The 27,768-nt window shown below is 44.3% G+C and overlaps 3 protein-coding genes across 3 annotated transcripts in view; all 3 read right to left on the bottom strand.

The window, feature by feature from the left end:
* LOC138200874 (potassium voltage-gated channel subfamily B member 1-like) overlaps window positions 1–6,250 on the bottom strand; it is a 38,356-nt gene extending 32,106 nt beyond the window's left edge. Inside the window, exons 1-2 of the mRNA XM_069153838.1 lie at window positions 5,931–6,250; window positions 4,554–5,223 (exon numbers count right to left, since the gene is read on the bottom strand). Of these exons, the coding sequence (XP_069009939.1) occupies window positions 4,554–5,108 (555 nt within the window). The 5' untranslated portion in view covers window positions 5,109–5,223; window positions 5,931–6,250. The remainder of the gene's footprint in view (window positions 1–4,553; window positions 5,224–5,930) is intronic.
* Window positions 6,251–6,704: 454 nt separating this feature from the next.
* LOC138200891 (prostacyclin synthase-like) lies at window positions 6,705–14,214 on the bottom strand. Its single transcript, XM_069153862.1, has 10 exons — window positions 14,132–14,214; window positions 13,454–13,577; window positions 12,624–12,799; window positions 12,090–12,233; window positions 11,398–11,525; window positions 10,030–10,211; window positions 8,264–8,396; window positions 7,753–7,934; window positions 7,297–7,448; window positions 6,705–7,176 (listed from the first exon to the last, which is right to left on the bottom strand). Exons 1-10 carry the CDS (start codon window positions 14,188–14,190, stop codon window positions 7,026–7,028), a joined length of 1,431 nt encoding a protein of 476 aa, XP_069009963.1. The 5' UTR covers window positions 14,191–14,214; the 3' UTR covers window positions 6,705–7,025.
* Window positions 14,215–15,004: 790 nt separating this feature from the next.
* thumpd3 (THUMP domain containing 3) lies at window positions 15,005–23,984 on the bottom strand. Its single transcript, XM_069153851.1, has 10 exons — window positions 23,949–23,984; window positions 23,311–23,601; window positions 23,111–23,188; window positions 22,622–23,035; window positions 21,245–21,375; window positions 19,214–19,283; window positions 18,224–18,339; window positions 18,038–18,142; window positions 17,726–17,849; window positions 15,005–15,482 (listed from the first exon to the last, which is right to left on the bottom strand). The coding sequence occupies exons 2-10, from the start codon at window positions 23,593–23,595 to the stop codon at window positions 15,285–15,287; spliced, it is 1,521 nt and encodes a 506-aa protein (XP_069009952.1). The 5' UTR covers window positions 23,596–23,601; window positions 23,949–23,984; the 3' UTR covers window positions 15,005–15,284.
* Between the last annotated feature and the right edge of the window lie 3,784 nt (window positions 23,985–27,768).

The following is a 27,768-nucleotide window of genomic DNA, read 5'->3' on the forward strand; positions in this document are numbered from 1 at the left end:
TGGTGTCAACAGACTGAAGAAGAGCGTGATGAAGGTTGATCCGTCTAGTTTGTGTAGATTAAAGCTTTCTGACTCCGAGAGCTGATGAAGCAACTTTCCCTGAGTGTTTAGATGACGAACACACATTTTATTTATAGAGTTCCTTCTATCTTTAATTATAATTTGTACAATAATGAGCGCTTACATGCTGATTTGGTTACTTGGATTTGAATAATGAGACGAGGGAATACAATGCAGACAACCAGAGAGAGGAGAGACTCGGTGGTATACGGCGCTGCAATCAGGCCGGCAGCAGGGAGGCTGCGTGCCGCTGATTGACGGCTTTTCACAGCTCACCTGAGCACCGCGGAGGAGCCGCTGTCAGCCGCCAACAAACCACCAGAACAGCTCCTGAAGTGGACAGGAGGAGGGAGGCTGGAGGAGACGCAGAGGAAACAACAACAGGGAGCTTGAAATCAGAGGAACTGTGCTGCCACGTCTCCTCTGATCTCCTGTGACACAACTGGAGGTGAACATAACTGCCCCCCCCCCCCCTTACATCTTAATGCCTGTGCCGCTGATTTCCCTCCATCCTTACAAACAGCTGTTCCTCAGGCGGCAGGTGACAGAACACACCGACTCAACAGAAGCAAAGCGTATGTGATGAGTCACGGCCGTCTCTGGGAGGAGACGTTTCCAAGCAATTAGCTGAAGTAGCTGATGGACCTCGGCCATGCAGGCCGAAGGAGCGCGTCAGTTTTTATTGCTCAGTTTCCTGTTATGGTCCAAAGCTTCAGTGGAGGAGGGAGAGAGAGAGAGAGGCTTTTAGAAGACACGGGTTTCTATTCCCAGAGAGAAGAACTAAAAAAAAAATCTGTTTGGTGAAAACTGCATGAGTCAGCATTATTATTTCATCTCTGGAAATGAACACGACAACAATCAGAACCGGATCCTGACGTTAAACGTGGATGTAAAACATGTTCAACCTGCAGTCACAACATACACATGAATTTGAGGTCAACCACAGACTGTTTATAAAAGTGTTCGTAGCTTCCAGGTCTGAAAATTGAAGTGTCTTCAGCTGCAATACCATCGAGTGCCACTAGAGGTCGGCTCCAAAAAGCCTCCGGCTCCATAGACTCCCATTCAACTTCTCTCATCAAATCCAAAGTGAATAAAATGTGTCCATCAGTTATCTCGGTGTTGTTAGCTAAAGTCACTCCTTCTTCTTAGTTTTCTGGAGGTCCATCTGACAGATGACGTCACTGCTGGTTGATGCTGTACTAAAGTGTTTTTATAATATCTTACAACACATCTGTGTTTCTAATTATCCTTCAAACTTTTAACGTGTTTCTTCAAAGTTGAAACTAAAGTAAGGCATTAAAAGTGTTCTACTTTAATTCCAACTAATTAGTACTGACCCCATTTACATTTTCATCATGGATGCTTTGAGGTGTGTGAGGTGAATAATGAGGTACATGTGTTGAGATATCTTTACATCAAATTTTCATGCATGATGACGTCACCCGTTTTATGAATAAAGGCGTTTTCAGAGTTCGAACGATAGTCGTTTCCATGCCAACCCCCCGGGGATCCCTCTGAGACTGAACTGCACTGGACCTGCTGGGACATGCTGCATCCCGTTTCATTTACAACCGGGTTCTCACCACTCGGCCGCGGTCACAGTAAAAATGAGGACATGAGGTCGTTCAGCACAAAGCGTCCAGCGGAGAACATGTTTTATTGAAGCAGTGACGACCTGCAGGTTTCTTCTTGTTTCGGGTTAGTGGAGTTAAAAACGCAGACTGAAGTGAGTGTAGGACGTCCCGTTTCTGGGAGGTTACACCACGATGAAGCTGCAGATATTCGGCATCACACCTTCTCTCTCTGCCATCAAGTCAAGCGTTATTAATGTGCAAGAAAAAATTTATGAGCTCTGAAAAATAAATGAGGCATGAAATACGTGTTTGGGAACAATTTCACTGATGCAACTTTTTATTAAATTAAAGCTTCTGAGATGAGACTGCGTTTAATGGCGGCCGTTTAACCTCAGTGTGACATGTTGACTGTCTCGTATGGAAAAGTAAACCTGGAGGAAACAGTCCGATCAGTCAAACCCCCCCACCCCCCACCGGACTGTACCCACTGCTCACATGTACAGCTCTCGGCATCCAGCTGAGCAGAGGAGCTGCATGCTCGTGGGACCGTCCCGGACTGTACATGAATCCAAACGGGACGTCTCAGCTTCAGAGCAGCGAAACTTCACCGGATGAATGTAAAGAAGCTCGAAGCGCTTCGTGAGCTGGAAACTCAGCTTGTTAAGATGTTTTTAAAACTCATGCACTTAGTAGTTCCCTCAATATTCCACTAATGGTTTTGCTCTGGACCGTATCACGAGCCTGTTGTGAATGTTGTAATGTCAACAGGGTTACATAAGAAGACTATTAATATTTGGTCATAGCCTGCTCTTTATTTCACAGTTTAAAGTCGTTTTAAACTCAGTAAACAGTCGAGCTGCTTTTCATTATATTCAAACACAGATTCCATGTTAGTGATTCAAAATGTAAATCATCCTAAAGGAATTGATATTATTTAATAATCTGCGTGTAATTAGGTTCCATTTAAAAGGTGTAAAAGACTGTTTATTGGTTTCTCTGTGGATGAAACTCAGATTTAATATCTCAGAAATACATGAAATGAGCAGAACCTCTTTATCGTGGTAGTGAAACGTTGTTCAAGACTTCAGGTCAGCTCCATGTCACCGAGTGTTCGGAGGTCATTTCATGTTCACCTCAGGGTTCATGTTGTATCTAAAGCTACAAAGGTTAGCTGCTCAATGACTTCCTGAGAAAGTTGTAGAAGAAAAGACTAATGAAGGGTAACTAGTGAGCTGGTTAGTTCCTTTAAAAGTTAGTTCGATAGTTTTGTTATTTTGTTAGTTTGTTGGTTTGTACAATAGTTAGTTTGTTCTTTAGTTATTTCCTTATTTTGTCAGTTAGTTAGTGAGTTTGTTCGTTCGTTACTTAGTTAGTTAGTTAGTTTGTTCGTTCGTAAAGCAAGAAGAGAAATGTAGTCTAACCAACCGTTAAAACGATGCTGTTATGAGAAATGTATGAAGAACATGTTGAAGATGATGTCACCTGCATACAAGTCTGTAATGTGGAGTGATATTAATAAATGACGAACAGAGGACTGAGAACAGACCCTGTGTGTTACTGAATATTTAACAAAAATAATTAAGAGCTTGAGTCCTTCAGGTTCAGAGACCGAGCGTCTCTGAATAGATGATTTCCATAAATAATGCAGGATCTTCTGTTCAAGGAGATGTTTGAAATCCCCTCTGAGGTGGTTTGACCATGGTACCTTTGGTTTCTGGGATACTTAGCATGCTACTCCACGGAGGAGCTCTCTTCCTGGAATATCGAACTATGATACGACAACGATGCATTAAAATGTTATTCAACGTCGGAAAAAATAAAAGATTCTTTTGCTTTTAACTCCGTTAAGTGACAGGACATCATTTCTACACATGAGCGTCCTTCAAACATCGGCACTGCTTAAATGCAACCGGGTGTCTTCTTAACATTGAAATGAATATTGAACAAGTCACATCTTTATTGAGTTGGTTCACTTAAAATATGCCGTTAACACGACAACAATCATCGATCCAGCAGAGTAACGCTCTCTTGTTCCTGGACGCTGAGCTATGAGTCTGTTAACGAGCTGGATGATTGAATACTGGACTGGAAATGAGAGGTGTGTGTGTGTGTGTGTGTGTGTGTGTGTGTGTGTGTGTGTGTGTGTGTGTGTGTGTGTGTGTGTGTGTGTGTGTGTTTATGGTCTAAAAATACACTTCTTGCCACCCTGACATGGGTTAACCTCCAGCAGTAAGTGATGAGACTCTGTCCTCTTTGTTTCCATTCAAAAACATTCAATAATTCGATGATGATCTGCCTGCTGACACCAGAGCACTGAAACCAATTAAAGGAGACAATGAAGGTTGTCATGTTTTGATGTGAAGAACCACCAGAGAAGAAAAAAGGACGAATAATTGACTCCCCAGAAAAACAGCAGCAGCTCTTTTCTTTTGTTTATAAAAGCTCACTTAGTTGATTTTCAGGTTATTAATTTGCAGACAAAACTAGTTTGCAAAGTCAAACTCAAACTGATGAGTAAGCAAAAAACTCTGCAGATAGCTTTGATGTTGACTTCTGAGTACAACAACATCCTGCTCTCCATCCATCGCTCACTCTGTCTGCAGCTGGAAGCAGGAAGTGACAGATTAAAAGCACTCCTTCAGGTTAAAAGACAGTCTGACATCAGATCAGCTCTCAGAAGAAGACGCCTCTGGATGTGAAACTTGATTTCTCCTCCTGCTCTATTTTCCTTGTTGTTGTTGGTCTCTGATGATTCTCTAAATTTAGACTCTGTTCATTAGGACCCAAACATGCAGAAATCATAATTCAGATTGAAGTAATTAGAGGCCTGCTGGCTTCATGCCAACACTCCCGCCTCAGGTTTCCCTCTACTCTCATTGAAAAGTGGCCCAGGTGAAAAGCTGAGTTGGACTCTACCTTTGCAGCGAAGGACGAGCTGGGCTTCTCCAGGAGGTCCCACAGTTTCTTCCTCTTCTCGGAGCAGCACGTGGTGGTAAACTCCTCTCCCCCAGTATCACGCATGTTCTCGGCCTCCCTCTTCAGCTCCTCGTTCATCTGCTCCTTCTTCTGGTGGTACCTGGCCTGGCAGCACGACTCCAGGTAGATCTCGTCGATGCCCCAGAAGTCCAGCTCTTGGCTGAAGGACAGGGCGCACATCTCCTCCATCATGTGCAGCTTCCCGGTGCGGTAGAAGTTCAGGATGGAGGTGAAGGCGCCAGGGTGTCGGTCGAAGAAGTACTCGTTGCTCTCCAGGCTGTAGTCGTCGCAGATCTCCATGACGGAGTCGTGGGTGTTGCAGTCCTTCAGCTTGCCCAGCCTGGTGCGGGGCAGCCTGTCCAGCGTCCTCCACAGGACCTCGTGGAGGAGCCCCCCGACGTTCAGCTTCACCCGGCGGCAGCGGGTCTTGCTCCGGATGATGTCTATCGTGTCCGGCGGCAGCGTGGTGGCCAACCGAGACTCCACTTTGATCATCTTCACTCAAGTCACTCGGTCAGCTGGAAGGACTGGAAGAGGCCGTCTGTCTGGTAGATTAAGAAGACATGGTCCCGAGGAAGACAGCATCAGGGTCCTCCTTCCTGTCTGGAGCCTGAAAAAAGGAAAGAAAACGGAAGTTACCGGGACGTAGCTGAAGGGCCGCCGGTGTCCTACGGTATCAATGTCAGGTGGTTTATCCACTCATCAGAGAACCGAAGAGATATTTTAATCAGCTTTAAGAGGTACAGCAGCTTTTCTTGCTGACAAGGGGGTTGGGAGGGTGGGTGGAGAGGGGGTGGGGGGGGGCATGATAAACGGCTCTCTGTCCGGCGCTGTCCGGTGCTGAAACGCGGACCGGTGGCTGTCGCTGTCCGCGGTGCTGAAACGCCTCAGCTCGGGTGGGTCCGGCACCGTGGTGCAGTTCTGTGACGCTGCTGAACAGTTGTGTAGAGTGGGACTAAGCTGGACTAATACCGACACCGATTATCATCAACTTTGATTAAGATCCCATAACACGCTGCACCATCCCGGGGACAGGCTGCAGGCTTCACCGCTGCACAGCTTTAACAGCCTATTAATGATCTATTTATAAAAGGAGAACTAGTCTACTGACATATAAAGTTCGTTTTTGTTGAGTCAAACATGTCCGAGTCCTCCAACAGACCTGCAGTTTGGAGGAATAATTCAAATAAACCTCCACGAGCTGAACTCGTAGATTTTGAGCAACATCAAACAGAGACATCACATCTCCAACTGAAGACACAAAGCTCGCACAGAAACAACCCGTTCACACCAAAACAGACGCGTTTAAATACATACGTGTCTTGCTTATGTCCCGATTCCCTTCACGGAGCGACAGCAGCAACATGTCAGCAGTGGAAGCGGTAAAACTTGTCCTGTCTCTGCAGGTCTCCGGCGCTCTGCTGGGAGCTGATGGAGGCATCATGAGCTGCGCACCGACATGTCGGGAGAATATATCTTTTTTCAGATATAAAACCGTCCAGTCCGCTCCGTGCACCGCTCCTCCTGGGAGGATTCAACAAGTAGACTCCGGAGAGCAGCCGGCGACGCTCTCGGTGTGTCTTCCTCCACCTGCCTGCAGCCTGTGTGTGTGTGTGTGTGTGTGTGTGTGTGTGTGTGTGTGTTCCGGCGCCTCTGACTGGACGGGATCCTGCAGGGACTGACTTCACTCAGGCTCCTCCAGCGGCGCAGCCTGTGTGAAGTTTAACCCTCGAAGAGCCGCAGAGCTGCAGCTCAGTCTGTGTTTCTGCTTAGAGCAGCAGATTTATGGGCCAGCAAGCATTATAATAACAACTCACATCCTGGTTATAAATGCTATTTTGTGTATTTTTTGTTGTTGTTGTTGTTTGTTTTTTTAACATTATGGATTTATTGTGGCTAAACTGTGACATTTATTTCAGGAAGATATTTGCAGACATCTCCTTTAAAGAGCAGAAGATAAATGTCAACTCGTCCTACTGTAAGTTCCTCAGGAGATTTACAGAGATCTTATTTAGTCCTGAATCTTTACTCATGTTGGAATATTAAAATAATTCTTCACAAAGACAAGCTGGCAGTCACATTTAATAGAAAAGTTATTTAATATTAAACACAAAAGGTCTCAATATTTAGGAGACAATTAAACTGGAGGTGAATCCTTCATGATTGTGTCCATAACTTCAATACCAGTCTGAAGTTTTTCAAGCACTTTTTAAATTTTAAGTGTCTTCTTATTTCAGTTTGGTCTTAAATATAATAAAATTGTAAAAGAAAGTTTGACAACACATTGTATTATTTACATTTATTGATAAATAGCAAAATAAATATAAATATAAAGTACAAAAGTTCAGTATTGACACAAGAAACAATGTTGTTTTTGTTGAAATGTTCATTAAAGTGTGTTTTCTTGTCGTCCTATTGTGTTTTTCTGGGTTTGTATCGGACCAGTAGGTCCTCCTCCGGTTGCAGAATCCCAAATCCATAACGGCTGGCGTTTATCTCTGGCATCTGAGCATGTGGGTCACACAGCTCCACATCATAGTTAGTCAGCAGCATGTAAACAAACCTGAGGAGGGAAGATGAAGCACACAACCAGGTCAGTCATGCAGAAATGTTAAAGCAACAAACTGTGCTGAGGAAGACTTTGAGGTCCGAACCGATGCCGAAGAGAATGTAGGACACTCACTGTCGGATGGTGTTGATGGCGAACTGCTTCCCCACACAGCCGTTGGTCCCGGCGCCCCACGGCATGGTGTAATATTTCAGCCTCCTCCCTCTTTTATAAAAGTCCTTCTTCACTGATCCGTCCTCGTTCAGGAAGCGGTCGTACTTGAATTTCTGGAGAGGAAACATTATTTTCAGAACGATTTCTACAATAATAATAAAACATAAAAAGCCTGTTTGTTTGCAGCTTTTTTTCTTCCCACGGCCAGGAGCTGCGTTTGTGTTCTGTGCTCTGCTAACCCCTCCGTGGCCACAGCTCTGGGTGGCACCGGGTCACATTTACGTAGGCGTTGATTCCACCTTCCATAAACAACTACAGATGCTAATTACACTTAAGTCTGCCTCTAACAAGTCACTAATACAATTACAACAAGTCCTGCTGGCAGCTTTCGACGCAGCGGCGGCTTTAACAACAAACCTGCGGCTGGCGGTGGATCTCAGGGTCCATCTGAGGGCTGATGAACGGGAACAGACACACCCGGTCTCCTTTCCTCAGCAGGTACTGCTGGCCGTCAGCCATTAGGAGGGTCTTCTCCTGCACTACCTCTCTTGTGATGAAGGGGGCAGCGGTGAGTCTCAGTGTCTCTTCCAAAGCGCTGTCTGAGAAGAGGATGAAAAACAATGGGTTGTTAATAACAGCAGCGTTTATTTTTGGAGAATTTTCTACTTTTAATACATTTTTGAAACTAATATGGTCAATTTACTTTATTAGGTTTTTTTTTTTATATATGTTACTGATTTAATCAGTTTTCCTTTATCTGCATCACTCTTTTTCCATTATTAAGAAATACAAGTTTCATTCCATAGACTCACAGTATACACGACATAATTAAAAAGGGAATCCAAACGTTTATCTGTCATTTTTCCGACATTAGAATCGACCTATTACTAATAAAGGATCATCTGTTTGTGTGGAATGAAGCGCTCACCAAACACCGGCGTGCTCACGGACCCGTCCGGGAGAAACGAGATCTCACTGAACTCCGTCTTCACGGCCGTCAGAGCTTCAGGATTTGTCAACAAGAAGCCCAAAAGCCAGAAGGCAGCCGGACCGACGTTCCCCTGGAATACAGAAGCACGAGGTCAGAGAAACATCACGACCTCCACGGGACGTACATTCACCTTCTGTTTTAAAATATAGTTTAAATGACATTAAATCAAAAAGTGGATGATTTATTTCAGTGCTGGGAACGTGTGTGGAGGAGGAGAGCAGCTCTGGGTTGTCTCACTACTGGCGAGACTCGCTGCAGTAATGGTTTACTTAAAAAGGAAAGCGAGTGGAAACCTGAGGTCCCCCGCCGTCTGCCCGCGTCCAAGGGCAGGACATTCAGGATATTTAGTTTTATGGCCAACCGCAGTGTAATTCATCAGGAGGGGGAACAAATAGAAGATAAACTATCACAAACTTTCCTCTTTAGTTGTTTTTAAATACACTCGAAAGACTCATAAATGATCACTTCACCAGACATAAACACTGCTGATGAGAGAACTTGTGCGTCCATCAAGACGTGTGTCATGACGACAAAACATGATCCAAACATTTGGCACATGTATCACGGACATATTTCACTGTATGTTTAAACCTGAGAGAATATTGGCTGATTACATCAGTGTTTGTCATTTCTACAAAGTACATCATGAAGTTCACGTCACCTTTTCAGGGTCATTTAAAAAAAAGAAAAAAAAGACACAAAGTTATGACTCAAAAATAACACTTTGATGTAAATAAACCGAGATGACGTGCAGAAGATGATGAGTAAGCAGCTCGCAGAGAGACTTTGATATAATAAACACCTCCAGCAGGGCTGAAGGTCCGTATGATTCAGAACCGAGTCCGGTTAGACTGAGTAACACTCATCTTATTTAGTCACGCTCAACACGCTGACCAGGTGCATTCAACTTGTAATACCACCCTCCACCACAACAGGCGGTAGTGAGTCAGTGAGGCGTCCTGTCGGGTCCAACATGAGAGGAAGAAGAAGTCTCTTCTCACCTCTTATTACAATGACTGAGACCGTAAACACAATCAGTTTGTGAAGATAAGATAATTAATTCTGTAACGTTACTGACGGAGTTAACATTTTAAATGAGCTATTTGTTGTCATGTGGTTCAGACCAGTTAGCATAGCTATGTGTGATTAGCTCAATTAGTTTGTCATCCAGCTAGCTACCAAATGTATGAAGCAATCAAACCCGGTAAAACTGATCTTTAACATTATCATTAAAAACATCGTACATTGTTTGTTTAACTGCGACTATTGTCTTACTGTAGGTTTATTTTTTAGTTGATCAATACTGCGTCCAAACGATCATCAGTTAAATAAAAAGACAACTTCTAACCAGCAGGGAAATAAAACACGTGTTCAAAGAGGTGACTCACTATCGCCCCCTAACGCACCGGGTGGTATTACAACACGTTGGTTCAATCGAACATATTGCACCTTTAAACGGAGAACATGTCAGTAAAGATGACATTTCTTTTACTCTGACATTAAAACGAGTCAAAATCCACCAACACTAAAACGTGTTGTCAACACGGAGCAGCTCATCTCACGCAGCTGAACAGCACCCTCATGTGGCCAACGGGAGTACTGCAGCTCTGCTCTCTGGAGACACGGTGGCATCGAGTTCACCTCCAACAGATTTATCCGATCACCGACTGGAGATACAGACCCGGTTCTGGTCCGTGACTCACCTGTGAAGCCCACAGCTGCATCAGCACCGCCTTCTTCTGCGTCTCCTCGTCGCTGCCCTCCTCCTGCAGCAGCCGCCGGTAGGCGTGGAGCCACGGGCTCGACCCCGAGTCCTCCGTCAGGCCCGTCGGCGCCAGAAGCTCCCAGAGTCTCCGGCGGACGCTCAGCGCCGTCCTCTTCTCCCCTGAAACACAACCATGAGGACGGGACAGAGTCACCGGGAGACCGGCGGCTGCAGGGTGGACAACATAACAGAGAATAGATCCTCCTGCAGACGGGAGGGTCATTAAACACCTCTTCAGGCTTTCAAATGTCTTCATTTTAATATACTTACTTCTAAAAGTTTCTTTTTGCTTTTCTTTCTTTATTTCCTCCACACTTTCACAGCTTCTAACATCTCTTTTAATTCCTCTTACCGCTCATATCTCATGTTTTATTCTCCCTTCTGCTAACTTTGAATCTGTTTAATGTCCTCATTGTTTATCTTCTACTTCTTATCTCACTCTGTTTGACCACTCTTATTCTCATTGTAGCTTTGAATCTATCTTCTACATTTTCTTTTATCTCTATCTTGCGTCGGTCTCAAAGTGTTTTTTAAATGGTGTTTTTATTTTTCTGGTACACAGCTGTATCAAAATGTACAAAAGGTTGTGTCGAAGTAGTTTTGATTGATGTCGATGAGGTGAGACTGGAGGAGGAACGTGACGAGACTTCTCGGGAACAGATGGAATAATAAACAGGAGGAAACGAGGCGTGCGATGATGGCGTGTCGCTCACGGACGACGATGAACTGCTAATCCCACAAAACCAGGAGACGCTACGTAAGCAACTGAGTAAGTGCACATCACCGTGGCAACTGCACAACAAATGATCGGATGATGTCAAACTGACAGTGACAGATGTAAACAGTGAGGACATTCAACACCAAGCAACACCAAGCAACACCTCCTGACTCATAACGTGGAGGGCTTTCATAACAGTTGAAACAATGAGGAACGGAGGAGGAGCTGAGGAGGAGCTGAGGAGGAGCTGAAGAGGAACTGAGGAGGAACTGAGGAGGAACTGAGGAGGAGCTGAGGAGGAGCTGAGGAGGAACTGAGGAGGAGCTGAGGAGGAACTGAGAAGGAGCTGAGGAGGAACTGAGAAGGAACTGAGGAGGAACTGAGAAGGAACTGAGGAGGAACTGAGGAGGAACTGAGAAGGAACTGAGGAGGAACTGAGGAGGAGCTGAAGAGGAGCTGAGGAGGAACTGAGAAGGAACTGAGGAGGAACTGAGGAGGAACTGAGAAGGAACTGAGGAGGAACTGAGAAGGAACTGAGGAGGAACTGAGGAGGAACTGAGGAGGAACTGAGGAGGTCCGTGTCTTTACCTGCTCTCAGCGTGCCTCTCGCCAGTTTGGTCAGCAGCCCGTCAAACTTCTTGTACTCCTCGTAGACGCTGGAGGGATCGCTGCAGTTGTTGTTCTGCTCGCCCCCGAACAGCGTCAGGTACCCCGCCCTGCAGGAGAGGAGACGACAGGATCCCAGCTGAGAAGGTATTTTCACGGTGATGAGAAGATAACCAGCCCACACACACTCAACAGAAACCATCCCACCTGGGTTTTTCCACTAACACACCTACCTGCAACAGAAAACATCACCTTCACACACTGCTGCAACTTCAGGATAACTCGCATAATCCGCTGTTTACTAATGTTAGTTATGGTGAAGGAGGAACATCAGCTCGGAGGAACGTTCCACCGGAAACGTGACCTCATCAGAACCACATTCATCTTCCTGGTTTACAAACAGACGGCTGACCGCAGTGTAAACTGTTTAACTGAAGGCTTTTAACGTGTGTGTGTGTGTGTGTGTGTGTGTGTGTGTGTGTGTGTGTGTGTGTGTGTGTGTGGGCGGACAGTGTGTGTGTGTGTGTGTGTGTGTGTGTGTGTGTGTGTGTGTGTGTGTGTGTGTGCGTGTATGTGTGCGTGTGTGTGTGTGTGTGTGTGTGTGAGAGTGTGTGTGTGTGTGTGTGTGTGAGAGTGTGTGTGTGTGTGTGTGGGCGGACAGTGTGTTTTCTTACTTAAAGAGCAGGCTGTAAGAGAAGTGGAACAATCCCTCCTCCTTCCAGTCTTTCTGGTTTTGAGGCGTCTCGGCTTTCAGCAGCGCCTGCAGGTGTCGGCTGGCCGAGCCGTTCAGATCCGACAGCCTGGTTCCCAGGAAGTGTCTGTAGACATCAGAGGAGGGAAAGGAGAGATGAACGGCAGCGCTGTGGAGGGAAACCTACAGATCAAGTGACGCTGACGATTACTCACTGACGCACATTGTTAAAACCTGCAGACTGTGTTGAAGTGAAATACTGCGAGCCAAAGTCCTGATTTAACGTTTTCTTTCTGTTCTGCACCATAAATGAAAACTATGTCGATAACAAATGAGAAAAAACAAAACAAGAAATCTAAAAATAGATTTCCCAAAACAAGAGTTTTTTTTTTCCTTCACCGATTCTCTTCAGAGATTGTTCGGGCACATTCCTGCAGACCTTTTCGCTTCCGATGAAGCAGTAAATGAAAATGAAAACAAGCTGTTTGTGGTTTTGGTTTGGAGCGTGCAGTGATACCTCTTCATCAGGGCTTTGGCGGCGTCCAGCTGGTGGTGCGGGAGCCGCAGGTTGAAGATCCTCTCCATGAGCACCTGAGCGTAGCGCGTGAAGTCCAGGGAGTCCGAGTCGTTGATGACGGCGTCGTACGAGTGTGGATCCAGCAGCACCGTCACGTAGCGGCCGGCGGCACGAACCTGCAGGTCATCACCACACGGGGCGCCGGTGAGATACAGAATACAGAGAATCTTAAAGCACAATATTTAAAGCTAAGTTGAATCAGTTTCTGATGGATGGAAGAATTCCTTAAATCTCCTGAATGAACATGAGATCACATTTGTTGGAAAACACATTAAAAAAAAGAGGAAACTTTATTTGTTTCAGGATAACTACGAGTCATATTTCATCCCGATGCACGTAGACGTTGTATGATTGTATCTGCAACATGCTGTTACATTAATGAGACCTTATTCATGAGATGTATTTAACAGTCAGAGTGAAGCGGCAGCAGGACGGTTTTAACCTCTCACATCAGAAATAAAAAAAATAGAAACTAGCAGATGATTCCTTGACAAGTCTGGTTTAAACTTTACTTTCATTCATCAGACTTTACTGACAACAACTTTCTTCTCTGTCGTTGCAGCCACATAAATAAAAGCGCAACAGAATAACAAGCTTTCAGTATCACGCTGTAAAGTTGTATCAAATATTAAAGTTGAACAAAAAAGTCAAATTATCAAATTATGTCATTTTCTTGCTGTAAAGCACTTTGTATGAAAAGTTCTATACAAATAGTTGTTATTATTATATAATCCCTAAATATTCAAATCCTTTGTGGTTCTTGTACTCACAGTAAAAATGTCACCGTGTTTCATCTTCATTCGATTTAAGAACTTTGCAGCATCTTTTCCAAACTGGAGAGCGTGTCCCAACCACGGGATGACTCCTCTGTCCAGAGGCGGCTCGCTCTTACATCTACAGACAAAAACAGAAACAGTCAGTGAAATTATGAATAAATGATTTCATGCTGCATCTGATCTCAGTGTCACTTCATCCTTCTGACATTACAGTAAAGGTTGGCGCTCACACTTGTTGTGGAACGTTAACAGTGATTCGCAATGATGTTTTCTGCCAAAGTTATTATGTAAGTCTGCGTTTCAACGGTTAAACTTATTTCACTGGAAAATGATTTAAAATAAGGTTACAGTCCAGATTAATCTCCTCAAATCCAAACAAAACCCTGTGAAATGAAGCCAAAAGGACACATTTATAAACTTAACCATCGAGTTTTACTACATTCCTTTAAATGGAGCAGGTCCAGACAATAAACAATTACATGAGTTTATATGGTGATTAAAGTCCCTTATTTGACAATATTATTTTTTATAAACTCATTAAAAGTATCGTCACGTGAAGTAAACAGCAAAAACATTTATGAGGAGATAAGTTAAAAACCCATTTGTGTGCTCAGGTGACGAGTGGAGTAGGACGGACGTGCCGCGCGTCAAGGTGACAGGTGAGCACCTTACCTGGATCTGTGTGTGACGGTGAAGTACAGCAGCACCAGCAGCACAACGGCCCAGATCATCTCGTGCCTTCAAGTCTCGGCCGCGCGACGTCTCTGGAATCCCCTCCGCCGCGCACGTGGACTTTTATGCGATTTCCCCAGCCGTGATTGCGTCACCACGTCGCCGATACGACATCTTCACATCTCCGCGCCACTCATTGTTCCAAAATAAAGTTCATAATATGCCGACTGACGTCATTGGGAAGACGACAAGTGAGTAAACTTATGACCTCATGACTTCGATCAACACGATGACGAAATGACATCTGATTAACGCAAATCCGTCTGGATTCATTTTATAGAGTTAAATGTAAAATATATAAAAGGCAGAACAACTAATTTATATCTGATGTAATATTGTTGATCCAAAACTGCAACAGGCGTGATCCTGAAAATGTTGATGCAATTCTGATTATAATAACGGAGAAAATATTGTTTAAAAATACGGACAAACAGCATTATTCTCCGGGGAGATATCTGGATTTCATTTCTCCTATCAAACTTTATAAGTTTGTTTTTTTGTTTCCTTTTTCTAAAAAACAGTTATGAAAACTGGTAAATAAATCTGCTGTATTGTCCGTTTGGGAACCTTTTGGTGTTTATGGACATTTAATTAAAGGAACGTTAAAGGAAACAAAGTTCTACCTGCAAACGTTCACGTACACTGTTTTGTTACTGCCAGTCAAACTGAGTCACACACACACACACACACACACACACACACACACACACACACACACACACACACACACACACGTCACCAGTGCGACTCGACACCAGTTACACTTGATTTTGTTGAGCGTTGGTGTCCGACGTGATAAATGTCGACATCAGCTGACTTGGTGATGGAACCTTTATTCATGAATCGAGCAGCTTCTGTATTTTGGACACAGATGAAGCTGAAATGTGAAACATGAAGAACTTAAAAGTGCTGCTGAACACGACAGCTTCTCTCCAGTGTGGAACCAAATGAGAAATAAAAAAAATAAAATACATGTCCTTCAACTGCTTGGCATGCTGGACCAGCTTGAATGAAGAAAAAAAAAAAGTTAACCTGGTAAAAAAAGAATATAAATAAATCGGTCACAGCCTCCGACCTAACGGTAGGATGTAAACTAGGCGAGCGCCTCCTCCTCCTCCTCCTTGTCCTCCCCCTGAGCGTTCACGCCTCCTCGTGATTCATAGACGTCCTCCGGCGTTTGGCCGAACTCGGCGCCGGTCCGCTTCAGGAGGTAAACTCCGGCGTGCAGACCCCCGACGTTCACCCAAACAGTGTGCAGCTTCCTCCACAGCCCCCCCATCCTGGAGACGGCCTGCGAGACACCAACCAACAGATGACCACATCGGCTTCATGTAACACAGGATCTCAGTCTGTTTCCAACAGATGGACGACTCGGTGGTTTAAAGTTGATGACGAGCAGAATAAACATTAACAAAAACATTCACGGAAGAATTGTAATCACAAATAAAACAAGCTCAGTTGACCTGTTTCCATTTCACAATAAAACCCGAGGATGAAGTTGGAGGTTTGTTGACGTCTTGGAAATCATCGCCCGCCGCTCCACCAGGCAGTTCCACTTCCTTCACCTGTCACACCGTCCACATCCACAGGTTTCATCACCATGACTCACTTCTCATGTTCACAAACCAATGAGTCAAGGATATTTAAATAAATTATACAATTCAAACTACTTATTGTTGTTTACTTACATACGATATTTATACATCAGTGTTTATGGAAACTTGGTTTTTGTAGTGTCACGAAAAATACTTTTAAACTCATCTCCTCAAAACTCATGAATATGTTTCACTGGTTATTAATCAGTATTATTCAGTAACGTGATTTAAATATTGTAAATATAACGAATATCTAAAGTGATTGATGTTTTCAGGTGTCTCAAACACATCGTTGCTGCTGCTGATCCTCTGGAAAACTGGAAACGTATTTTCACCGACTGATATATTCATATTAATAATGACAATCAGCATTTGATCCTTTTAAATAAGTTGATCTTCTGTTTTATCAGAAATATAAAGCATCAAATCTCAAAACTCAAAGTGACTGTTGATAAAAAGAGAAGTGGACTATTGCTCCACAACTGCAGTTACTTCTGTTTAGGAAATTTAGAAGAAGTATTTTTAGAGTTTGTCCCTGAGAACAGGTTTCACATGGACACACCGTTTAGTTTAACGTCGGCACGCCTCACTGACGTACACAACAATGAAGAGGTGGAGGGTGATGATCCGAACCAAAGGTCCTCGGGCGGAGCACCTTCTTCGGTGTTTCCGTCTGCTTCAGAGGCTGCAGGCTTCACCTGCTCCTCATCAACACTTCATCACGGACACTACAGCCATTTTCTGAGCAGCTGCATCGACCCGTGTCCATGAGTACTTTATATTTAACATAATATCTACTATAACTATGCTGATACTGATCTAAGTTAGTCAAATAATCACAATATTAATATGTCACAACATTTTTGCAGCGACCCCTCAAATGTAGTCACCAAACACTTTTCATATTTGTGACAAAGACGTCAGATTGTTTTAGTGTTTTTTTCCAAATCTAATTCTAAAGATCTACTAAAAACACAGAAACGCAACAATTTATAATTTAACAGAAGCATCTTCTGGCAAAAAATGTTTCTTATTGGAACACATCGACCAAAATATACAGATATCTGTGATGCAAGACGATGTAGGTGTTTGTTTATTGATAATATATCACAATATATAACACAATATAACAATATATAACATAATATATAACACAATATATAACACAATATAACAATATATAACATATAACAATGGACATCTTCCCATCAGCTGGTTGGTTATGAATAATAAGGCTACCGAGTTATAGGTAGCGTATGTATCCAAGTATATATATCCAAGTATATATATCCAAGTATATATATCCAAGTATATATATCCATGTGTATCTCCAAGTATATATATCCAAGTGTTTATCCAGATTATCAGGAGAGGACTCGCACTGTGATTTATTTAGTTAGTTCTCATTAAATTGGAATTTTATTTTCCTGGAAAAACTCTGATATCTTTGCTAATCTGCAGGAGAAATGTGTCGTGTGTAGTGTTTAGTGTGTAGTGTTTAGTGTGTAGTGTTTAGTGTGTAGTGTGTAGTGTGTCGTGTGTAGTGTGTCGTGTGTAGTGTGTAGTGTGTCGTGTGTCGTGTGTAGTGTGTCGTGTGTAGTGTTTAGTGTGTAGTGTGTCGTGTGTAGTGTGTCGTGTGTAGTGTTTAGTGTGTAGTGTTTAGTGTGTAGTGTGTAGTGTGTCGTGTGTCGTGTGTAGTGTTTAGTGTGTAGTGTGTCGTGTGTAGTGTGTCGTGTGTAGTGTGTAGTGTGTAGTGTGTCGTGTGTAGTGTGTCGTGTGTAGTGTGTAGTGTGTCGTGTGTCGTGTGTAGTGTGTCGTGTGTAGTGTTTAGTGTGTAGTGTGTCGTGTGTAGTGTTTAGTGTGTAGTGTTTAGTGTGTAGTGTGTCGTGTGTAGTGTGTCGTGTGTAGTGTTTAGTGTGTAGTGTGTAGTGTGTTGTACCTTGGAGAAGCACTTCTTGTCCTGCGTCAGGAGGACGGCCTTCCCTGAGCCGGGTCGGCACACGCGGGCCATCTCCCTGAGACAGGACGGGTACAGGTCCCAGTTCTTCTTCCTGGATCCCATCCTGGACAGAAACACAGTCACAGAATCGCTGCACTGATCCACAACTTAAGGTGTTCAATGTACTGTGACCTTTCACCTCTGTTTGGTGTCTTTATTCAAGACTCTGCTTTAGTTTAGGTATTAAAAACATCGACTTGTTCCAAATAATATCTACATACTTTTAAATCCAACACTCGGTTGTTATTGTACCTCTTTCCGAAGGGCATGTCGGTGATGATGATGTCGACAGAGCCGGTCCTGATGGGTAACTTACACAGATCCCACTGCACCGTGTCGATCGGTAGTCCCGACGCACTGTTTAAAGGATGAACATCATTATACTGATCATCAGATACATGTTTAATCCCTGCGAGGTGTCCAGGTGTTCAGTCTCACCTGCCCTTGTCTGCCCTCCGTCTCTGGATGTGACACACGTTGTTGACCGTGCGGTTCACTGCCATGTCGTTGTTGTCCCCGGCGACGTAGAACGAACTGCTAAATTCTATGGCGCCCTGCAGATCAAACGCATCACACAACGGTTGTTATCGTGATCCCGAGGACATCCCAGAATAACCCTGCTTCCTCAAATGTCAAACTCTCTGACTTTCACCGAGTAAACAGCTGAAACTTCACGACCTCTAATGAACAGAACAACATGCTGCTGTTGTGCTGAGCAGACAACAAACAGACATCATTTATTTCAGAGGTTTTCAGTATAAAGCTTCCAAGAAGCCAGCCTGCTTCTCGCCAATACCTGATAGATCTCTAGTAGTTTTACAAACTTTACATTCAGCTTTTCCTTTGAAGTCTTCATTTTGTAGCAAAAGATCTTAAAATCTGTATTTTCCTGCATGTTTGCCTTCATAAACAAGAAAAGACATCTCTTGACTGAAGAGCTGCGACATGTTGACGAACAGAAAGAGGATGAAAACACTCAGGTAACACAGGAATCACCTGAAATAAATAATAAATAAACAAATAAGACTACATGGAAATATTATATTTTGATGAATGAACTAAAACATGCAAACATAATTCGCAGATATTCCAGAACTCAAATCCCTCACTGTCCCAGTGTGGAAGAGAGTCCACCCAACCTGCTGACTCATCTTCTTTCTGACAGATTCAGCAGGATGAGCTCATTAATGAGAGAGAACTTTAATCAGATAAATATTTTCTTTCTGGTGATAAATCATCTGAACAACCTGAAGGTCGCTGTGATGAAAAACCAACACGGTGATTCGACTTTTCCAACTCTCACTCATCGGGTGAACGTCATGTGTCCCGCTGACGGTGTCCGTTGTGTAGTTTTGTGATGCTGTGTGTGTTTTTCACTGTGTTGTTGTTGTTCAGGTTCATTTGACGGTTCCCGTCGTTCAGTCTCACCTCCAGTGGAATCGCTCCGGTCCCGCACATCGGATCAAGTATGACATCAGAGGCCTGAGGTTTACACAACCTGTCAACACACACAATATGGATATGAGACCGCTGTGGTGTGTTTAATAAGCACTCTATGAATCTGTTTTCCTCTCAGCTGTGCAGACACTCATCTTTCTCACAGGCAGGAAAGATGCAAAAACATCCTCAACATTCACGTTCTCCCATATTTTAAAGTCGTCTCCTGTTTTTTTTTCCGGGAAACTTACGTAGTTTATATGACGACCCTCTAAATTTATTTTAATAGGCATCATACACAGATGCATACGTTTTTAGTGCTCGTCTGACGTTACCTTCGTTTTCAGATCATCTATGAATTCTAATATAAATATAAATCACTGCAACTCAACCTGATTCAAACAGCATGTGAGCAGCGGTTTGTTCTCCAGAAGACTTTCAGAAATACAAAGTGGTTCAGTGGCTGAATATTACTGCCTCAGGCTGTTTACATCACCCGACCTCCACCTCCACCTCCACCCCCACCCCACCCCAACTCCACACCACCAACTCCACCTCCATCCCAACTCCACACCACACCCACCTCCACCACCAACTCCACCCCCACCCCCACCCCAACTCCAGACCCACCTCCACCACCAACTCCACCCCCACCCCAACTCCACACCACACCCACCTCCACCACCAACTCCACCCCCACTCCACACCACACCCACCTCCATCACCAACTCCACCCCCACCCCAACTCCACCTCCACCCCAACTCCACACCACACCCACCTCCACCACCAACTCCACCCCCACCTCGTCAACATCATTGATTTCATCTGACGTGAACTTTATTGAGTCGGTCACTTCTTTAAAAACCTCCAGCTGACTTGGACACCTGAATGTTACCCAGACAGATTTATAGTGTTTCTGTTGGCGCTGCCCGTCTTTGTTATTTCAGCTCTTTCAGAAGGAACACTTAATTGTTGTTGTTGTTGTAACCTTTGTCATTTTCATTTAAGTTCAAGGTCACATCATAGAAGTTTATTCTGGCTCACAAACTAACCAAACCTCTGAATACATAATATCATTCTGTCTGACTAATGAAGAGGAGCTGAAGGGACGGGTTTGTTTGGGAATAATTTAGTAGGACTGAAGTGATGTGTTCACCACAGGACAGATAATAATCACACCTGATAAAATAATGACTCAGAGATGAAATCACTGATGGATCTGAAGCTGGTTGATTAAATCTCTACCGATTACTGTCTCCAAGACAACTTAGTGATCTTTCTACAAGTAATATAGATTTAAAAATGCACCAAAAGCCTCATTTGTGGCTCCACAGATAAATACATAAAAAGTTCAATTTAATGACCTTTAACAGAGGAAAACAGTCCTTTTTATTCTCAGGCGTTTTTAAAAAACAGAAAGGTTGATTTCTTGACTCATACTTTTGATTTATGTTCGTCTTAAACGGAAAACTTGAGTTAGCAGATCTGCTCTTTGTCTCTGTTGTTACGCCTTCAAATAAATTGTGAGGTGTGACTTTCAGATGAATGTCAACACAGAAGACGTTTTCCTGGCAGAACGCCTCACCAGCATCAACACAACACCTTCCCAGCCAGAGTCAGCCGGCCAATCAGGATTTACAAATAAAATTAAATACTTCATTTGTTTATAACACAAACTGAGTGCCTCGAATAAATCCTGATAAAACCCGATACGTTCAAACTGTTACCTGAACGTCCCGTAGAGTTACCTGAACGTCCCGTAGAGTTACCTGAACGTCCCGTAGAGTTACCTGAACGTCCCGTAGAGTTACCTGAACGTCCCGTAGAGTCACCTGAACGTCCCGTAGAGTCACCTGAACGTCCCGTAGAGTTACCTGAACGTCCCGTAGAGTCACCTGAACGTCCCGTAGAGTTACCTGAACGTCCCGTAGAGTCACCTGAACGTCCCGTAGAGTCACCTGAACGTCCCGTAGAGTCACCTGAACGTCCCGTAGAGTTACCTGAATGTCCCGTAGAGTTACCTGAGCATCCCGTAGCACAAAGTAGAGCGCAGCGTGGTGGGTCCGAAGTGACTGATGTTCCTGCGATGAAGACTCTCCTCGGTGAGTGCGATCCCGATCACCACCTCCTCTTTGTGGATGTTTAGTAAGACCTGCAGCAGATGGAAGAACATGATGAGAAATCAGATGTCATGTGTTTACTCTCAATGACGCTGAGATGATTTAAAGAACTCAAAAAAAGGTCCTGAAGTCACAATAATTAACATAAATTCTAGAAATCTCTGCAATGCTTGTGGCAGCTTGTAATTTGGCAGAATTCCTGTAATATTTCTGCAAAAAATGTTGTGAACAGAAGCTCTGCTGAAGTCACATTTCTAGACCAAACAAACAAACAAAAAAAAAAACAACTAATCATTTCCAATCATCAAGGCTTCGCCCCCTATCCTTACCATCAAAACAAACTTTGTGCACAGGAGAAAACAGGAAGTGACGGGGTTTGTGGGAAATGTGGTCTTATGATGAATGAGGAACATGTTCAATGAGTTTTCTCCACTTCCAGCTGAGAGACTGAACTTTGTTTTAGTGTTGAATGAATGTGATTTAAAGCATGTAAATGTCTTATTCTGACAGCAGATGTGTTCTTTGTTCTGTATTTCAGTCACAGACGGTTTGTTCTGGAAACATTCGTCACTTCAGACTCTTTTTATCACTTTGAGCCCCGTGATGCTTCTCTAAGTTCAATAAATACATCAAAAAAAAAGATGAGCACTGTGACGTGTAGAGGGATTATTATCACAGGAAGTCAGCACATTATTCTTTATATCAGGGAGGTGGTAAACATTTTTTGTACTTTCTTTTTCCTCGACTGCAATTTTACCGTAAAAAAAACATAAAAATCCACAAATTACATCATAATTTTAGAGTAAAATCAGCTGCAAAATCAAAACAAATCACAAAAAAACTTGAAATCCTGGTGGGACTGATTTTGAGTTGTTGGACTGCTGTTTGGATAAAACAAGACGACTGAAGATGTCACTCTGAAAACTTGTAATGGGATTCTTTCTTTTCACAATTTTTTGACATTTCATTAACTATATGAATAAATTATTATTTGAAAAACTAATAATGAAAATATCTATTTGTTGCAAATTTAAGAGCAAACTACACACAGCTGGTTCCAAACAGTGAAATACTGAGAGCTGTTCAACACATGGAACATTTTAAAGAAACATCAACATCACTTCAAAACACTGAAACATTCTTCAACCCGTCACAGAGATGAAGAATGTAAATAACAGCTGTTATTCTTTCTTCTGACTCCCTTCGCTCACGACGTGCTAGTTTATCTCGACGAGGGTTCGTCTTGGCCGGAGTTCATCGTGCATCCCTCCCGCCTACCTCGATGTCAAACTTCGTCATGTCTGCTTTCCACTGGAAGAGCTCCTGCACGGCTCCCCCGAAGTCTCTGGCGGCCTCGTTGGACGAGAAGCTGTGTTTGTCGCCGGCTCGGCTGCACGTCACACGAAACTTGATGAGTTTGGACGGCGGCGCCTCCGAGGCGTCCGGGACGCAGGTCTCCGGCTCGGCCGCGCTCTCCTCCTTTGTCGGGTCCTCGGAGGCAGACGTCTCCTGAGGAAGCTGCTCGGCGTCTCCGGCGGCCTCCTCGCCGCTGGGTTTGTTGGGTTTGCTGGCGTTTCCTCCTCTCCGGTGGCCTTTCTTCTTCTTCAGGGTTCGGTTCAGTTTCCAGACCTCCAGCGCGTTGGTCCACGGCAGCGTGGCGGCGAGCTGCTGCAACTCCATCAGCGTCTCCTCCTGCACAAAACACACCGTTTCTTATGCTGACAACAACACGGATGAACTCAACATGCGCCGCAACAGCCGGCTCACCTTGGACTCTTTGAACAGGTAGTGATCGTATTCATCGACCACGACAAACAGGTTGTCGACAGACCTCAGGAGATGCACCTGCAGGGAGGAAGTCACAGAGAACACATCAGATAGGAGTCTCAAAATATAAACCGGCATCGTGTTCAGTGTTTGCAGCTCGGTCTGACGGTAATAAACACCAGAACCAGCAGGTAGCTCACCTGGAACAGCTTGTCAGTAGTAATCGGAAAGTAAATGCGACCTCGATCTTTGCTGATTCGTGCATCGGCCCCGATTTTCTCCTTCACCTCCTCGGCTGCAGTGTGTTCAAACCCGGTGGGGACGGTGGCCCCGACGGTGACGGTGAAGATGGTGGCTTCAGTCTCAGAGGAGGAAGACAGGGAGGAGCAGGAGGACGGTGCCGCCGGGGCAGAGCCCGGCTCTGCAGCCACATCTCCCTGGGAGGACATGCTCACCTGGGAGGACATGCTCACCTGGGAGGACATGCTCACCTGCAGGGAGGACATCCGACCTGTCAGCGCTGCACAGCATCATATTCAAGGTTTACAGTCATTTCAAAACAGATCAACGTCTTCTGAACAATCACGTGTTCATTTATTAACACGGAACATCTTTAAGAACTGAGAACAACAACAACGCAGAATTGAAGCTGTTAGTTAACTTAGCTAGGTGACGTTAGCCGGGAACCAACAAGTTGGTCACGTGAGCCGCTGAAACGTTTTATATTAAACCGCTGTGACGTAATAAAATGTGTTTATGCGCCGGTTTAATTATTAAAGCTGACAACAATCTTTAAAGGTTCATCTGTAGTTAATTTGCTGACTGCAGGAGGACCAACCTGTCACGCACGAGGCAACAACATGTCAATGCCGCGCGGCGGAAGCTACGTCAAACTTCCGGCCGGAAGTCTTCAGAATAAAAGCATCATCTCAAAATATTGGGAACAAAGTGTTGAAAGTTAAATGTCCAAAACAAGCCCCTGACTTATTATTCGTCATATTCCGCCTGACAGACGGAGACTGTTGGTGTAAGGGTGGAGTCGGTCCGTCCAATAACTGCTCAGCTGTGCTTTCTAAGAGGGAACTTTATTTTGATATGTCCATGAACGTTTCCATTTGTTTTTGAACAGTATTTCACAGGAACCCTGGTGGCGCTGCAGGAGACTTCTTCTGTCAGAAAATCTAATTATATCAAGTGTAATTATGTCTGATAACTACAACGTGCAGCCAGAATAGTTTTGAATAAAAGGGTTGTTTCCTGACACCATTATATGTGACACTTTATTTAGTGGATATGATGTTAAATACCAAAATCATTACTTTAGTATTTGTTTTATTCTGAAAGTCAGAACCCCTAAAAGGAAATGTGATTATTGCCAACAGGATGATTATAACTTCCGGGTATTGTCACTACCATTAATGATCGGCAGGGGGCGCCACGACATAAAGTTTTGTGCTGAGAATGAGAACACTGAATAAAACCATTCAGATAACATGAGAACAACAAAAAGACAGAATAAGAAAGGTAGAAATGAAAAAAGAAGCAGTGAAGGAGGCAGGATGAAAAAAAAGAAGCTTTAATGAAATCTAGTGGGAAAGTGTAGAGGAATGATGGAGGAATAAAAAAACACAACATCCTTTTATTTATCTGTGGAAACATCGACCTGTTTTTACTTAATCTGGATAATAAGCATTTTATATTGGAATTTTAAAAGAAGTGGTGATTGAGTCTGAATTGATGAGCAGCCAGATGAATTCAATTCATGTTTAGTTCAATCAAACATGTTGGACTGATTGTTTATATCACAAAGTTCATATTAGCTGTTAAAGTGGATTTGTTTAATCTGTTTATTCTCACATTCATTCTGGTTATTGCTCCAGACGCTGTTCGCTGAGTGTTCGGCTGCTGCAGGTCGACGGATTAGTCAGCGTGACATCTGAGACCGGTGGGCGTCAGGGGACGACAAGTCCTGGGAGACAGATGGACGGTGTCCCACAGGGACGAGTCAGAGAACTTCAGGCAACTCAACAATACGATGAAGACAAGTTTGTGTGTAAAGGATGAATTATACCATCTGATGTTTGGCATCAGAAAGACAACAAGTCTCCAGATGTTCTTATTCCTGAACACATGAAGACAAAAACACCAGAGAGAGGGAACATCTTTAAATCTGGTTTATTAAATCTTGAAGGATTTATTCTCTCCCAGGGCTGACCCCCCCCCCCCCCCCCCCCCCCCCAGGGCTGACCCCCCCCCCCCCCCCCCAGGGCTGACCCCCCCCCCCCCCCCCCCTTGACTCAGATTTGGGAGTGTTGAGTGAAAGAGACGTGAAGATGAGAGATGAGTAGAGATCCATTAAACGTGTCACTAACACGACATTTTTATTGTTTCTTTGTTTTTTCCTTCCTTCCTTCCTTCCTTCCTTCCTTCCTTCCTTCCTTCCTTCCTTCCTTCCTTCCTTCCTTCCTTCCTTCCTCCCTCCCTCCCTCCCTCCTTCCTTCCTCCCTCCCTCCCTCCTTCCTTCCTTCCTCCCTCCCTCCCTCCTTCCTTCCTTCCTTCCTCCCTCCCTCCTTCCTTCCTCCCTCCCTCCCTCCCTCCTTCCTTCCTTCCTTCCTTCCTTCCTTCCTTCCTTCCTTCCTTCCTTCCTTCCTTCCCTCCTTCCTTCCTTCCTTCCTTCCTTCCTTCCTTCCTCCCTCTCCACTTGTCATCTTTAAATTCCCGTCCCACCCTGTGTGCTGCAGATGGAAATAGGATGCATGTTTTCAGCAGCGTGTCAGAGGGCAGGTTGGCGTCGCCTCATTGAAAGTCAGCAGCCGAGTCTCTTCTGAACTGAGAGCAGCTCCGGTGACAGAAAACAAGCTGAGTCCTCGTCACTCTCAAAAACAGTGAAGAATCCAGATGACAACATCTGTCAGGAAACACACTCATAGTCTCTGTCACTACACTGTTTGTCTTCATGATGTGAATTCAAAAGAAGTCTGGATTTACTTTCATGCACGGATGCATCACTGTCATCTCACAGGTGGGCGATATGCAGAAGAATGACTTCTTTAAATAAAAAGCGGAACAGATTTTAACCACATGAGAATTTCTGCTGTCTTTTCCTAAATATTTAACAGCTTCATCATGTTATTGTGCAGGCAAATTTCTCATTTAATATTGAACAATGTGGTTTCTTTATTCTATCTACTCTTCCATGTATTTGTGATTCCTCTCTTGAAATACTCAGGACGTAAAGACGCTGCTGTGATTGATGCCTCTCTTCTTGTCACATCTTTGACTGTCAGCATCAGAAGAGACACTTTAAACGATGACTGCAACACGGCAAAAAAGATGCACATGGTGCAGAGGACAGATTTCCTGACACGCTAACAGCTCGTGTCCCTCCTCTGAAGAGTCTCTTTAATGATCACACTCTGGTGGCGCTGGTGCGTGTCATCATCACAACCTCTGCTGAGATGTGCCACACCTCTGAAACAGCAACCATGCTGGAAGTAAAGATGATGTTTCCATGGCGATGGAGGGTAAAGAGGGAGCGTTGTTAGGTTTTTGTCAGATATATAACTGTCTCTGTAAAACTATGGATTGTGAAAGGGAAGCCTACAGGTGGAGACAACAGGAAGATGATGCTCCTGCAAACTGTGAACAAGGATGAACAAAATAAAATAACTTCAGTACAAGTTCATGTGTGTGGATGTAGCTGCTCATGTTGTGTTACATCAGCAGACTGTCCTCCTTCTGGTGGTCTAGATTCTGGTTCAGGTTCAGATCAGGATGCATCTATTTATCTAATCCTCACCCTCAACTAACCTAGTTATCTGGTTGGTTAGTAAGTCTGCAGGAAATGAATGCAAGTCAACGTGATGTCCTCAGAAGTGACAGAAACACGCCTCTGTGTGTGTGTGTGTGTGAGGGCGGGGGGAAGGAGGGATGGTTTGACAATACGAGGCTGCTCACGTGACCATCTTTTAAATTCCTGTTTCTCTGCAGCGCAGTTTGTCAGTGTGATCTGCGCGCGCGGCGTCTTCGCTCGTTGTCCGCGTGTCGGCTCGTTTCGGCCGCAGAAAGCAGCAGGACCGGACTCCCCAACCCTCCGAGCCTCCATCATGGTCTTCTGGTAGTTTTCGGCTCGTCTCTTCGGTTTTTTGTTCCTCCTGTTGGAGGCTCTGAGCTGCCTGGTACCAGGAGGAGGAGGAGGAGGAGGAGGAGGAGGACTCCTGCCAGAGAGGAATGCAACACTGCACCGAGGCTCAGGTGTTGTTTCTGCACTGATTTCCACTAAAAGGTGATTTAAGCTGCAGGAATACAACCAGCCTTTGTTGTGTCTGATGCACGGCCACTAAAAAGAAACGAATAAAAAACGAGGATCGAGCTGCCAGTGACCAGAGCCAGAAGAGTCCTCTGACGGGTCTCACCCTCCAGCCGGGAACCATGTCCTCCACCAGATTCAAGAAGGACAAGAGATCATCGCGGACTATGAGACCCAAGTGAAAGGTGCGTGCTGCGTGTGTTCCTCCTCCACAGGGACACAGTTGATCTCCGTCTTTTTATCACCACGCCTGTTCTGAAGCAGCCAGCAGCTCTGACAGGCTGCTAAACCGTGACAGTCAGTTCAATGACAGCATCCAGCAGGGTTTCTATCCTCAGTGTTCATGTCT

The sequence above is a fragment of the Embiotoca jacksoni genome, unplaced genomic scaffold, assembly GCF_022577435.1.
Source record: "Embiotoca jacksoni isolate LCO1_2020_lvr unplaced genomic scaffold, fEmbJac1.0.p SCAF_1, whole genome shotgun sequence".
Taxonomy (NCBI): Eukaryota; Metazoa; Chordata; class Actinopteri; family Embiotocidae; genus Embiotoca; species Embiotoca jacksoni.

Excerpts from the sequence above, each read along its gene's own strand:
- thumpd3 (XM_069153851.1), bottom strand. The coding sequence starts at position 23,595 with ATGTCCTCCCAGGTGAGCATGTCCTCCCAGGTGAGCATGTCCTCCCAG. Across the intron at positions 18,340-19,213 it reads CCGGAGCGATTCCACTGGAG|GGCGCCATAGAATTTAGCAG; the intron begins GTGAGACTGAAC and ends TTTGATCTGCAG. Across the intron at positions 18,143-18,223 it reads CGGAGGGCAGACAAGGGCAG|TGCGTCGGGACTACCGATCG; the intron begins GTGAGACTGAAC and ends TCCTTTAAACAG.
- LOC138200891 (XM_069153862.1), bottom strand. The coding sequence starts at position 14,190 with ATGATCTGGGCCGTTGTGCTGCTGGTGCTGCTGTACTTCACCGTCACA. Across the intron at positions 13,578-14,131 it reads ACCGTCACACACAGATCCAG|ATGTAAGAGCGAGCCGCCTC; the intron begins GTAAGGTGCTCA and ends TTTTGTCTGTAG. Across the intron at positions 8,397-10,029 it reads TGCAGCTGTGGGCTTCACAG|GGGAACGTCGGTCCGGCTGC; the intron begins GTGAGTCACGGA and ends TCTGTATTCCAG.